This window comes from Montipora foliosa, chromosome 13 (genome assembly GCF_036669935.1).
Source record: "Montipora foliosa isolate CH-2021 chromosome 13, ASM3666993v2, whole genome shotgun sequence".
Lineage (NCBI taxonomy): Eukaryota > Metazoa > Cnidaria > Anthozoa > Scleractinia > Acroporidae > Montipora > Montipora foliosa.
In genome coordinates, this window is record NC_090881.1 from 29,619,373 (window position 1) to 29,634,372 (window position 15,000).

Sequence of the window (15,000 nt, forward strand, 5' to 3'; positions counted from 1 at the left end):
ACCACAGAGATTCATGTTCATTAAAAAAAATATTTAGAGAAGTTAAAATAATGATCCATTCTAAATTAAAATTTTATTAATTTATAGTGCAGCACTTCAGGATCAAAAAGCTTTTAGATCTCCAAAGCCGAATGGTGAGTCTAAAGGCCAGACAACCCACTAACACATTTACTTCAACATCTATTCAGTGTTGCTGAAACCATCTGCCACCGCAATTGAATTGATTGATCTTGAATTGGTTTAAACGCATTTAAACTTATTAGCTCTTCTATCACAAAGGTTGAATCAAGTTGAGGCTGTAACTTGGCTGCACTTGGCCACCCTTTCTCTACAATGTTAGGAATTAATTATACATGTGTGCACAAATCCATCTCTCAATGATGTATCCGAAATATCAAGAGCTGCTGCAGTTGAAAAGTTGATAGCATTTTGAGACTGTATGAATTCCTGGGTGTTCAACAGTGTGCTATAGACTGTAACCAATGACAAAGCATTATTGTTGAGGTTCTTGATCACAGTCAGTCCTAATATCTCTTTCAAATATATTTTCCATTGAAAATAACTTCACTGCATTTAATTTCCAAATCTTTGAATGTTGTTTATTGTTGCTTGGCTTTACTGTTGATCTCTGGACCATTGCCTTTGATGGTTTAACCTTTGTCTCTTCTGCGCCCCTCCTGAATTGGTTTACCAATGTCTTAAGTGTCTTTTGTCGTTGTTCATTCAGAGAATTCCTTTCTCCTTTTCCTTACCTCAGTTTTGACAAAATTCTTTGCCATTGTTTCTCTCCCATTGCCTATAACATGCTCAATTGAACTCTTTATATGCTCAGGGAATCAAACCACACTTGGTTGGCTTACTTTCCATCTACAACATACACTGTCCAAATCTTGTAAGTTTGGCACCATCATCTTCAAATAAGGTATGCATTTGTGGATTATTTATGAAGTTATGGCCCTAGAAATTCTTAACAACAGTTCTTTAAAAATTCTCAAAATTTCTAGGAGTTTCATGTAAGTTCTTCACAAGGTAGGTATCATTAAGGTTTTACGACCAGGGAATTTTATTAATGTCTGGTTTTTAAAAGAAAACAGTCTGTGAAAAGTCATGGTGAGTTCAGTTATTTGCCCCAAGCAGCTGACCATAATGTAACCTTTGAATATGGTGATTATACATTGTAGATTGTCACCATTACTTGATTATTACGTGTATCACATCTCCAAGCAATCAGTTGCTAGAGGGATCACTGTTAAGTATAATTTAGACATTGAACAGTCCTAATCTTAAAACCTCATCTGATGTTTCAACCTAAAGGTTATCTTTCCAAAAGCTTGAACCATTGTATCGATCATTACAGTTCTTTGTTACTTAACTTCACGAAAACCACTCAGTTCATTAACCAATCTACTGGTCACTCTTTCTTAGAAACTGTGGTTTAAGGAATCAGACATGTCTTGGAGAGAGGCAATCAAGAAAGTCCAGGTAATAATTTACAAATAATATTATTGACGGAGATGAAAATATTGGGATACTCCAGGGTCTGTGTAGCTAATTAAGTAATTAGCTCCAATCAATAAATAATTATCCCCACAAAGGTGGAAAATAATATCTTACATTGTAGTCTTTTGTACGGCTTATAATCTGTCATTCTACAGATAACAAAAGTAGTTTAAAATCTCTTCTCATTCTTTGCTTTATTAAAAAAAATTTTTACCCTCGCTGCTGACGCAGTGACTCCTGGTTTGTCAAACATTCTTGTATTAATTAGCTTATGGGTAAGTCTTTATCATTTTTAGACTAGATACAATGCACCAATTTTGCTGGACAGCTTCCTCCTTTCAGTGGGAGTAACCTGCAAGTCTCCAGTAAGTACACTAATAGATGGTTTTCAATCACGTGATGAGATGGCCATGTTTGTGCACAAAACAATAGCAAATTATGGCTCATGTTTTTCATTATAATAGAGTCAAATTCCCAAAAGACTTTTTTCTCTATAATTGTTCTGTGCACCAACATGGCTGCTGTGACGTCAGGTGAAAACCACCTAGTATACACTGATCCTATCATGAACCACATGATTAATCTTCTTAATACGCAGAATAACAAGTCATGAATAACTGCATGGACATAATGCACAATACGAAATTTGCAATACATAAGTCCATTAAGAAGGGAGCAAGGATGGTTGTATTTGTCTGCCTTGAGAATTTTCTTTTGAAAGTATAGACATTTTTCCACCATGAGATTGTTGTATTAGTGTGGTGCTCTACTTGCAGTTACCCAAGAAAAGGAAGTTCTGTCACAGGGTCAGCATTCCTGAAATATATACCACTGTATTGCCAGAAAAGAAGATTTCTAGTGAGCAGCCTTCTTCTTTCAAAGATCTTCTCAACAGTATTGACATTGTTGAGGTATGTAGAAGTGAAAGGAGTCAGCTTGTAGCCTATGGGTGCTTATCCAAAAAGATCTCAGCACTCTTTACACAATTAAATTAATGCTTTGGTGCGCAATAAAAGACAATACACACGACTTGGGCGTAAACGAGGGGCAGGGAATGTACTGGCAAGGCTCGGATAATACCCACCGCCGGTATGGACCACCGGATGAGGGGCCTCGGCAACTAGCCGAGGGGGTGCCTCATGCCTGTATTGCAAGGCGGGCATAGTTGCTGGCATAATGTCCTGGGGCCAAGTTAACCCAGTCCAGCAGAGTAACAATATGCCCCCTCCCTAACGGGGCTTCAGCACAGGGCTGAAGGGGTGCCGCAGGCAGCAATTCCCCGCCCATATTTTATTAAGGAGAACTATTGAATAGGTTACAGAAGCTCATAAGGAAAAAATAAAATAAAATACAAGAGAACCAGAAAGCAAACAGGGCGGGAGGGAGGGATTAAATTGCTCAACGGAAAAAACAGAACTAGTTGAGCTTTGGAAATGTCAAACTGAGAAGGCTCGCATGGCGGGATGAATGAAATAGCCAAATAAGGTAGTCACGTGATGGGAAGTCACGCTCTCCTCCCAGGCGCTGCCCAGTATTTGCTTACCAGCATTAACATCTATTTTATTCTAAAATATCATTAAAAATGATGAAAATGGATGATAGCAAACATAACTAAGCATAAAAGGCTACTCTGAAGATGCTTGAAGTCCTATAAAAGAGATTGTCAGGAACAGCTGTTAAAGGTCAGTATTAAAGTTCTCAGTCGAATCTGTTGCCACGAGACAGGAAACTGCAATAGAGCTGGATTAGAATATTAATGGGCGTTATACAGTGTATGATCATCCCCATGCTTTTGAAGCTGCATTGAGAACTTATAGCCCTTTATCAAGATGTTTTTACACAACCCGTAAAGAAAACATGCAGAAGCATTACCAATCGTAACATTTACAATTCGACTAAGTAACTGTATTTCTTTAGTTTTGAATACAAAATACTTTCTGGTTTGCTTGATACTAGCAAGGTTAAAAAAGCTAATGTACTACTATTATTGTAGGTAACGTGAAGGGTCTGACTCATCGTATGTTATTTCAACACTCTTAAAATTCTATCTGTTCAATAGAAAGTGACAAAATCTCTGGGTCGATCAGAACCCACAACCAATTGAGCCATGTACCGGCACACAGTTGCCACTTGGCTTGCCATTAGTAAGATGTTATTCTTCCACCATAATGAAATCATGCCAAAAAAAAAAAAACAAGAATGAATTTCTTGGTTTCACCACACTGATTCTCTTTTGTTTTCTTCAGTTTCCAAGTCAGGTTGCTTGTGTCCTCAACTCTCCTCTCTTACAACATGCATTGTCCTGTAACCCAGAGTTTGTTGTGCTTCAGAGATTAAACTTCTGGCTCAATCATTCTTTGTGTGAAGGTAATAATTAACAGCTATTCACTGAAGTGCAGGTGGCTAGTGGTGGCTATTTACCAAGGTGTGAAGCAGTGAGGTAAATATCCGCCACTAGCCACCTACACTGAGCATAATTAGGTATACTAAAACAGTGAATAGCATTGAAGGTACGCTCTGATTGGCTACTCACACTCTGAATATCCTTTGCCATTCACCTCTGAGCAACCGAATATATTGCAATCGTTTCAGGAATAAATGAGTTAAAATCATCTTTTTGTGCTATATTATGATCTCACTGTTTTAGTATATATACTACTAATAATAATATCACAAAATTATCATTGCTCAGCACATCTTCAATCCTTTTACTAGGTTTGGCTTTATAATAACGTTATTTTCATCTTAAAATTATAAGACTTCTTTCTCGTAAAAATTGATTTTTGAGGGATAATAACCCATTCGCACCTTATATGTGCCCACAATTGGCAAGTAAAATTGTCTGGCATTAGCCAGAGTAAAGTCTATAAGTCTCTCTCAGGAGGGTTAAGGAACCCACAACAAAATGCCTTGTCATGTATGTTGACCACACGAGAGACAATAGCCATAATGTTAAGGAGAGTTATTCACCAAGTGTTGGACCAGATTAATTCTTAAGATATAAATGAAGAACTGACTTAATTGAATATACAGTTGCAAATACTGACCTGTATGAAAAATTGTGTTTTGATTAACCTACAAAACCTCTTACAATTAAAACTCTCCGTGAGAATCTTTTTATGGGCTTTTTTTTAAATTCCCAGGCAAGTTCAAATTTGTTTTTGTCAGAACAGATTTTTTTATGAATAGCAAAATTTTATTGTGTCAGTGTTAACCTGTAGGTTCATGAGTTTTCTTTTGCATTCAGAATTTTTTACTGGATCAGAGGCTTATACAGATGCAAGCAGCATGTTACTATTGCAGAAACTGGAAAATTTTACATGTTTTATTCAGGTAAGTATACATTCTGAGTACAAGAATGTGGCGTCAAATTGTTGTGTATAATTAAGTTTAAGGATTAAGGATTTCTGATAAAAGTGTAATGTGTTGTGAAGGACTTTTTTAAAACAATAGCCCTTTAGAGAATATTTGAGTGTTCTAGGAAAATTGCTTTGCAGGTACCTCAGTAATCATCTGATCAAAAGGTTAATTCTCATGTAGTGCTATGTATTCCTTCCAAGGAGTCTATACCTGCCTTGGAAGCCTTTTTGGTGCGGTACCTGTTTACATGGAATGGAAAAGACTTCAGACCACTGTTACTGAAACTCATTGCTCAGTTAAGCTTATGGCCATTTCAACGTGAGTAGACATAAACAGATTGCTTATGATCAGCTGCCTTCCTTCCATATCTCATGAAGTTTAAGACTGAGGGCCTTTTATTATATTGCATGAAAGTCTCTTGCTTTACTGGTTTTGCATTGGGTCAAGCATAACATTTGGGTACATGCATGTCATTCTTCTTTTAGGTTTCAATGACTTAATCCTTGAACACCTCAGAAAACTTTTTTTCTCCTCATCAGTTTACACCAAGGTGAGCCAGCCAGCTTTTACAAAAAACACTGACTTGTTTTCTGCTGTCTGTCTGTTTTACCAACCATAACTTTTCCATTTACAGTAAGTCCCAGAACAGCTCTCATTCTGTGTATTATTTTTGGGAACCCCATCAAGCTGTCCCACAGTGCAACCTGCATCCACCATAAAACAGTTTGTATCTAGGTTCTAGCAATGCTAGGGTTAATGTTATGGTCCTGCCACTAAAAAGAGTGAAGGATTTGAACTTTCTTATCTGTCAACTGTCGGCCCAATTTGCTCTTTTTTCGGGAAGCCTCTGTATTGTTGTGTGTTGGTCAACTGTCCATTCCTACCAACACTGAATGTATGACTTAACAACTGAGTTTAATACTCTTCTCAAACTGAAGGTGGGAGGGTAGGTTTATTGGTCGATCATTAAAACAATGAATGGTCAGTTAGTGGTTACATGGTTTACCAGTCAAAGGAACTTTATAACTGTACATCAAACCAAGTCCTTCATCAGTAAAGTGTAAATTGTACATGTTTTTCATTTTTTGCTTTAGTGCCAAATAATGTACTGTTTTACCAGTTTGTTGAGAAATTTCTTGGCTGTTGAGTTACCAAGGCAACAAGAATTACTTCAGGAGGAAAGATCAAACATAGCATGGTATGAGGGGAAATTAGCCATACTGCTAAAGGCAGTAGTAGTATAGTGGTAGTGGTAGTAATAGGGAACATCATCATTAAAATTTGTTAACATATGCAACTCATTTTCATTATCAAACCCCCATGTCAAAGAGCTAATGCAAACGTTTAGAGATTACATGGTACTTTTTGTTGGGACAGACAAGTTAGTTGCATATACTGTATAGCACTATACAAAAAAATGGCCTTTTGACTTTGCGGGTTTTTGTAACAATATTGCAGTGTGTCGATGTTTGTTGAAGATGAAGTGGCACCGTTTGATCCCCTAAAGACTGTGTATGACTTTATTCAGTTTGTGGACAAGATTTGTGTTGTAGGACTCCAGGTATCTGTTTGACATAACTTGTCACACAATTATCACGTATTTCTTATTTTTATCAAGTCATTTCTTATTTTGTGTGTGTTCGTTCTTAATGACAGGTCGAAGAAGACCACGCCCTTTTGCAGCATTGGGTTTTGAATTTTTTCGAATTGGTGAGTTCTAAATTGCATCAAATCAATATTGGTTAATTGAAATAAAAGATCGGCAGCATTTTGGTTTTCTCGTTTCTTTGTAGGTATCAACTGCCCATCGACAGTTCTCCCTTCCTTTTGTGGAGATTCCATCATCAGGCATCATTTACAGGATGCTGTTTTCAGATAACTCAATGGCTGTCTCAAGATTGTGTCAAATCGTCGTAAAGTACGTTGTTAAATATATAAGTTTTTCGGATAGATTTACCAAGTCTAAGAAAAGTGATTACAGATGTTATTGGGGCAAACATAGCCTTTTGGCGTGATGAACTTGTTCAGATCACTATGATATCGTAAACACCAATTCAATCCTCTTGATTTGCAAGATATGGACTGACAAACATAATAGATGTTTTTAGGCAAGTCTAAGAGCGGTGCTCCTCAATTACTATTGATTTCTGTTTTTGTTTTCAAATAATTTTTAGAACAGTAACCGGTCCTTCCGCCCCCACGTATATATTAGGTCTAAGCACAAGGGCCACACGTTTATTAGCTTCTGCTATTACGTGCTCACCCTCATGAAATAAAGACTTTACTTACTTACTTACCGATTTTTATAGTGATTAACGCCCACGTCGCCAGTGGAGGGTAGGTGCCCAGGAAGCCTGGGGGCTGCAACCGCAGTCACATCCCCAAGGCGCTAGAACACCCGACTGGCGTGCCCAACCCGCAACCAAGCCACGAGCCCCCCGCGCCAGGCCCCCCTAAGGCACCCGTCACACTTGAGCCAGATAGCTCAGTGGAATAATAATAATAATAATAATAATAACACACAAAAAAAAAAGAAAGAGCACAAAAAAAAAAGAAAGGGGGGGAGAGGGAGGGAACGCCGAGAACCACTAAACTCCTAAACCGACTCACAACGCCACGCCAACAAACACGCTGCAAGCACATTGGACAACGCATGCACTACGCAGGAATACCGCTGAACCATGTCAGCCCCAGGGCCCCCCCAACCTAAAGAGTGCTGCAAACGCTACAAAAACGCATAACAATGCTAACAAACGCCTGCAAAACGCTACTGACCGGACTAGCTCCCGGTCGTGAACCATGTAACTATAACAAACGCTACAGAACGCACCAAAACGCTGAACAACGCTACCAGACGGCCAAGACACTCACAACCGCCTGCAAAACACTAGTGACCAGACTAGCTCCTAGTCGTTAACTATGTTAAATTTTATTTAACTATATTTAACGCCCACGTCGCCAGTGGAGGGTAGGTGCCCAGGAAGCCTGGGGGCTGCAACCGCAGTCACATCCCCAAGGCGCTAGAACACCCGACTGGCGTGCCCAACCCGCAACCAAGCCACGAGCCCCCCGCGCCATGCCGAAGGGATCTCCGGGTAAGAAGAACCCGGAGCAAGGGGGCTCGGGGCAACTAGGCCTAAGCCCCCGATAGCCCAAACCTGAGGCACCCACCCCCGCTGGTAACCAGAGAAATCCACTACCTGTTATGCCACCAACTGGGAGGAAACACGGACAATGGAACTAACTGGAGTTCTGATATAGATCTGGTATGCCTCGCTCGACCAACGCCCCAAAGTTTTGATCAGGTGATCCGGAACACCACGTGCCGCTGCAGTGGTCGCCGCCCCAATCCGGAAACTATGGCCAGAGTAGGCGCCGGAGTACCCAGCCCCATGTAGGGTAGACTGCAAAAAGGATGATAGCTGCTGCCGGGTAAGAGGACGACCATCACTAAACAAGAACAGGGGCCCTGGAGCAGACCCACGCAGAGACAAGTACGTGCCCAACGCTGTTATGGGGCACACAGAGCCCGAGCCACGCCCCAAGTAGATATCACAACCTGCACGGAAGGGGTCTGTCTTGGAACACTTGATACGGACTTTGAAACAAGAGGGATTCACCAAGGAGTCCGCTTGCAGGTCGCTAACAGTCATATGGGTGTGAGGATCAAAGGCCGAGTTGACCGTGAATTCGCCCGCACGCAAAAACCCAAAAAATGCCAAGCAGCACGCAGCCCACAACATCACATGGTCTCTAGTAGACAGGTCCAAAGAGCACTGAATGACCTTCAGATGATCAACGGTGATAGGTAGGCGCCTGGGTGACACTGGACCTTGAACTCGCTTAATACCCCTTAGCAGACGCTGCAAACGAAGACAGTTGACTAGCGGGTCGGGAAGGCCATGGTCAATGTGAAGGGAGCGCACTGCTGATAGATAGACCTTGATGGAGGAATGGTTCAGGTTGTCGGCCAGGAAGGAAGCAAAGCGCATGAGAGTCTCCTCAGTGGCTGGGGGGATGGAGCCATCCTGGTTTGCACGACCATCCTGGCGGCAAAAGTCTGTAAATCGACGTTGGGCGGATCGGTACACTCGTCGGGTGGAAGGTGCAAGACCTTGGGTAAGTAAGAACCGACACTTCTGAGTCAAGGCATCTGAAGCGCTGCCAGAAGGGAAGCAGGAATAGGAGACGGGGTTGGGTCGGCCTGTGGCTCCAGGCGTCTGAACCGCTGAAATTGGAATCGAGAGAGTGCATCAGCAACTGGATTAGCTTTGCCTCGAACAGATGAAGCTGTAAATGAGAAGGAATGATGGATGGCCAGCATAGTCAAATAACGCAGCAACACCATTAGGTTTTTGTCCCGCGAGGTGCCAGACTTAAGTACAGCCACCACAGACTCGTTGTCACAAAAGAACTCGACCCGCCGAGATACCCACTGACAGCCCCACAGATAGGCTGCCACTACAATTGGGAAGAGCTCCTTGTACGCTATAGATGAGGAACTTTGTGCAGCTGACCAGGCACCAGCAAACCAGTGGGATTTAAAAATAGCTCCATAGCCCAAAGAGCCCGCTGCATCCAATGAGACCTGGAAGTCCGGGAGAGGTGCCCATGTGGGCATGCAGAAAAAACTGAGGCCATCCCAAGTTTGGAACAGTTCCCGCCACCAGGTTAAATCCCGCCGAAATTCCTGGTTAAGCCTAATGGGGTGATCATCACGGCGAAAGGCACAAAGCAAGTCGATCATCCGGCGAAGGAATGTCCTACCCTGTGGGGCGACCTTGCAGGCGTGATGGAGATGGCCAATCAGGGATTCCAGCTCGCGACGTTTACAAAAACGTTTTGCCGACCACTCATCTAACAGTGAAACAATCCTATCTCTCTTGTCAGTCGGAAGGCGAGCCTGAAGGTTCTCGGAGTCAAGTTCAATCCCAAGGATTGTAAGACGAGTCGCCGGTCCCTCCAACTTATCTGGATTAAGGGGAAGGCCAAGTTTTGTACACAGACGAACGCAGGTTTGAAGGTTGTTGTGGCACACAGGGGACGCCGGTGGGCCCAAAGTGAGGAAATCGTCCAAGTAATGACGGAGAAATGTAACCTCATAATTGTGAACCAGGATCCATTCAACCAGGTCTGCAATGGCGGTGAAAATAAATGGTGCTGAACGCAGCCCAAAAGGGAGCACCAAATCCACAAAATATTGCCCACGCCACTTCATGCCAAGAAGGGGGCGATCGTCTGGGTGGATAGCCACATTCCGATATGCACTGGCCACGTCGAACTTGGCCATTAACGTTCCTCGACCCAGAGACATTATGCCATCAATGAAAGCATCCACTGAAACATACTGAACTGTAAACGGGGGCTTAGGGATGCCGTCATTGACGCTTTGCCCCTCTGGGGATGATAGGTCTAAAATGAGACGCCACTTCCCAGGCTGATTAGTTTTGGGGATCACCCCGAAACGACTTATTTGCAATGACGGAAGCGGGGGCACTGGAAAAGGACCTGCCACCCTGCCAGAAGAGACTTCAGCTTGCAAGTAGGAGTCAATCACTGATGGGTGCTCAGCAGAGCTACGCATGTTTGAAGATGCAGATTTGAGGGACACCAAGGATGGGTCAAAGCCTATCCGAAATCCATCCCGTATGCCAGAAGTCACAAATGCCACAGCTGACTTGTTGGGATGGTGGCATAATTCGGCTTGAAATTGATCCAACTGTAATGGTGTGACCTGAGACACCGGAGATAACGGGGCAAAAGAGACAACTGGAACGCTGGGCTTAACTGGAACAGAAATGGGAACTGAGACTGGAACTGAAACTGGAACAGGACAAAACAACTTTGCCAACTGAGGCAATCCATTCGGCTGGCGAGGCAACGCAATCACATCATTCAAACTATGTACAAACACAACACTGGGCGAACCTCGCCCCTCAGTACTGTCCCCTGCTCCCTCCAGGGGAGGGGGAGCGGGAACGGGAACGAAATCCAGCTGAGCGGGGAAAGGGGCAGTTAGCCTTGGTATGCTCTCCCTCGCAATTGCTGCAGTTGTGGCGGAACTTGCACTTCCCAAATAGCCACCGGCATTTCCCTTCATTCCAGGAATGGCAGAATGGTGTGCGTCGGTGGGAGTCTGGGCTGTCTGAGGAAGACTGAGGAAACCCGGAAAGGGAAGACGGCCTTGGTTGCAGTGAGGACGATGCTGGCAAACGCAAATGAAAACTATACAGATCCAAATTCATTTTGGACCAATCTGTAAGGCCCGAGGCAGCGGCATCCCTTCTGAAGGCCAGATCGTATTCAAGCCAAGCCAGACCTGGATATTGGCGGGCTGTTTGAATAATGAGCAGCTTATATCTGGTCAAGTCTAACCAACGCAGGGGGTGAGAGGCACACAGGACCAGCTGGAAAATCGTGAAGGCCTCAGTCCAAGTAAGAATATCCTTGATTTCAACCTGCCTGCGTTTTGCGTTGGACACCAGGAGTTTACCCTCCAGGAAGGTCTGTGGTTCCTGATCCCCAGCTCGGAGATTGACTGTAAGTAGATCCGCCAACTCCACGAACTGGCCCTCGATGATCTTCTTGGCCAATTTTGCCGGGACTGGTGCATGACCAGGACCAACAATGAAAGCCTTCTCAGACGTAGGCACTGATCCAGAGTTACCAAAACTTGGCAGGCTGCCGGATACACTGGGACTCGCGAATGGAGAGGTAATGGGGGCCATGAAGCGGGCCGAGCTTGAGTCAGTGATGGCCGACACAGGAGAAAAGGTAGGAATGAAGGCCGGCAAAGTAAACGTACCTGATGACGCCCCAAAAGCCACAGACGAGACATTGACATCACAAGAAACAGCAGTCGATCCAGAGGAGCTAGATGGAGTGACGCCAACAGAAGTGCCAAGGACGGAAGGGGGTAATGGCGAGGGGGCGCTCCCTTGAATTGAAGAGATGATAGTCGGAAGGGTGCTTCCAAGCGCGCGAACAACAGCCTCGGCGATCGAATCGACGGCCAAAGGCGCCACGGGGCCAGAGGGAGCCGTAGAAACCACCATCGGCGCGGGGGACAAGAGAGGTATTTCCTCCGAACGAAGTCCAGCGGACAAGCTATTGTTGGTTGAACGAGGTGGGTTCGGCATGATGTATGATCGAACACCAACCAGCGACGAGCGAGTTAGAGGCGACCACGAAAAAGAAGTGAAAAACGAACCAACAAACACGACAGAGAGCGAGAAAAAACCGCGGGCGATGAAGGACGAAATCCTTTGGCCACGCTAACGGATCGGCGAGCACACTACGGTCCAGGGACGAAAGAGCGACGAGTGAAGGAAAGACAAACCAATAAACACGACAGCCGCCGAAGAAAAAACCCTGGTCGATGACTGACGAAATCCTTAGAATTTATTCCTTTGTTGACCACAACTGGCAACCGCTACACTAAGCCCGCCAAAATAAACGTATCGGAGCACACGATGGTCCGAAGCACGAAAGAGCGATGAGCGAGTAAAGACAAACCAACAGACACGACTGAGGGCGAGGAAACCACGGTCGATGACGGAAGAAATCCTTGTGTTTTCTCTATTGCTGTTTTTCTTTTGTTGACCACAACTGGGAACCGCTACACTAAGCCCGCCAAAGAAACGCCACGCTATCTGAGCGACGAGCCGACTATCGGAACTGGTACAAGAGAAGGTAAGACGAACCACAACACGGCGGTGAAGACGAGATGGAGACGGTCGAAGATCGAAGAACTTCTATTTCAACCTGGACAGCGACCGAGATAGCCAACGAAGCGAGAAGAAGAACGCCGAGAACCACTAAACTCCTAAACCGACTCACAACGCCACGCCAACAAACACGCTGCAAGCACATTGGACAACGCATGCACTACGCAGGAATACCGCTGAACCATGTCAGCCCCAGGGCCCCCCCAACCTAAAGAGTGCTGCAAACGCTACAAAAACGCATAACAATGCTAACAAACGCCTGCAAAACGCTACTGACCGGACTAGCTCCCGGTCGTGAACCATGTAACTATAACAAACGCTACAGAACGCACCAAAACGCTGAACAACGCTACCAGACGGCCAAGACACTCACAACCGCCTGCAAAACACTAGTGACCAGACTAGCTCCTAGTCGTTAACTATGTTAAATTTTATTTAACTATATTGAAAGATTAGGGTTAAGGTTGGTTGGCTATCATATAGGGGTCGACCGCATTTTTTTACATAATAACTGGTCTGCTTACCATACGACCAGTCCGGCCTGCCGCTCATTACTGCTAATTTTCCCGAGCTCTTTCTTGCTCTTTTCGCCGTTTGTCTTCACCATTATCCAGCCTGTTTTATCGTACTCGTGCTTTTTTCTGTGCTTACTCTTTCTTCCGTTGTTCGTCACTATAACTTCCTCTCTTTATTTCTGCTCTTTCTTGCTCTCTCTCTTGTTGTTTGTTGTTTTTTGGTTCTCTTCATAATTTTTGCTTGTTTTACGAAAACGTGATGTCAAGTAGCAGGAGTACACTTGCTATGCAACTTCCCGCCAAAAAATGCGGGTTCCACAAGTGCGACATTTGGCGTGGGTCGTATGGTAACCGGCAAACTTTCTCGCAATGGGTTACCATATTTTCTTAAACATAGTGCTCGGATCGGCGCGGGAAGCCTCGCAAAAAAAGGTGATGGTTGGATTTAACTTTGCGTATCTCAAGCTACATGTGCATTTCACTTTATAGTTTAGAAAAGAGCCAGTTGATACTTTGTTTGCGGTTTCTCTTCAAACTTCCGCATACATTATTTTCGATATAAGAAAAACCATGCTAGACTAGACATTCTTGAACCAGACCCTAAAATTACACTTTGGAAACTCATTTCACTGATGACACCGAGCAAAACTGTAGAAAACAAATATTGAAGAATTTTCCCCGCCAACCTTCGTTTTCAGTTACAAGAGGGAGTTCGAATCGCTCAAAACATCACAAGGAGATTCACAGGTATTGCGTTTTAGTCTCCTTCGCAGCCGTTTTTTGGATGCCATGACGCCCCAATGACGGCTGCGTAGGAGACTATTGTAGCATTGCGTTTCGTTATAGTTGTTTTTACTGTATTTTATTTCTGCTTTGTTGAGTTTCTAAAGATTCCTGCCTGGATTCATATCTTGAAACTAATAAACCGATTATGGCATCAATCTACCTCATTTTCAGTGAAAGTGGTGATCCCAGGTGAGAAGGAATTTGATCAGTAATAGCAGTAGTAGCTTGAGTAGCAGGCGTTTCGGCCAAGCAAAAAGTAAGAGGGAGGGGGAGAGGAAGGAAATTTGGCTCTCGCCCCATTTTCTGCTCGGTCATAACATCGAAAAGTGCCTTTCTCAATTCAGTATTTTGCTCTTGCTTTACCATCTGAGCCGCTATCGAGATAGCACGCAGCTCTATTGCTTTTAGGGTGATTGATTGGTTGTTTGTTTTGGTTGATTGTTTTGTGATCCAATCCCGAGAGCCGTTGTAATAGCTGCGTAGTGCTCGGGCTATCGCTGGCTGCATCTTTTTTCGCAACTGCAAAAGTTGCTTCATAACTGCGATTATCACTTTCACTGAAACCTACATACTCCGCAGATGAGCCCGCAAGCAGATTCTTCATTTGCAAATGGCGCGCGCCCCTATAGATAGATAAATAGATAATGTTTATTAAGAAGAACATTGCAGTTAAAAAACTGAATTGCGCCTCTTTACAAGTAAGAAATATAAGAAATAATTTATAACTACTATTATCATAAAATTACAAAACGACTACTCTTAACGATTAATGAATTTCCAAATCTATTTGTCTTTACAAGAGGCCTGGCAAACCTGCTCTGCCTTCTCAGCTCATATGAGATAAAAACGGAGCGAGGCAGGCTGGTAATCTTACTTCGTGGATCATTAACAATAGACTTAAACAGGTGTTCTGTTAAGTTTTCCTGGTGGGCCCTGATGGACTCAAGCCCTGCCAACTCTCTCGAGCTCGACTTGTAGATAATTTGGTAAACTGTAATGGAGAACAGGACAAGCGTAATCTAGTGAAGACCTAATATGCGCAATAGTATATGTTACAAGATCTGAAGTAGGAACGTGCGCATGCTTAAGTTGAATAAGAAAATACAGTTTCG

At 43.7% G+C, this 15,000-nt stretch overlaps 1 protein-coding gene across 3 annotated transcripts in view; it reads left to right on the top strand.

The window, feature by feature from the left end:
• Positions 1–15,000, top strand: part of LOC137982191 (centromere protein I-like) — a 22,975-nt gene that overhangs the window by 3,856 nt on the left and 4,119 nt on the right. For 2 of the 3 annotated variants that reach the window (XM_068829257.1, XM_068829258.1), the window contains 14 exons: positions 88–134; positions 833–922; positions 1,426–1,482; positions 1,797–1,865; positions 2,277–2,411; positions 3,747–3,867; positions 4,748–4,833; positions 5,061–5,178; positions 5,346–5,410; positions 5,955–6,058; positions 6,319–6,421; positions 6,517–6,570; positions 6,654–6,778; positions 13,801–13,849. In XM_068829257.1, the coding sequence (XP_068685358.1) occupies positions 88–134; positions 833–922; positions 1,426–1,482; positions 1,797–1,865; positions 2,277–2,411; positions 3,747–3,867; positions 4,748–4,833; positions 5,061–5,178; positions 5,346–5,410; positions 5,955–6,058; positions 6,319–6,421; positions 6,517–6,570; positions 6,654–6,778; positions 13,801–13,849 (1,223 nt within the window). The remainder of the gene's footprint in view (positions 1–87; positions 135–832; positions 923–1,425; positions 1,483–1,796; positions 1,866–2,276; positions 2,412–3,746; positions 3,868–4,747; positions 4,834–5,060; positions 5,179–5,345; positions 5,411–5,954; positions 6,059–6,318; positions 6,422–6,516; positions 6,571–6,653; positions 6,779–13,800; positions 13,850–15,000) is intronic. The other variant, XM_068829259.1, reaches the window with a different exon arrangement.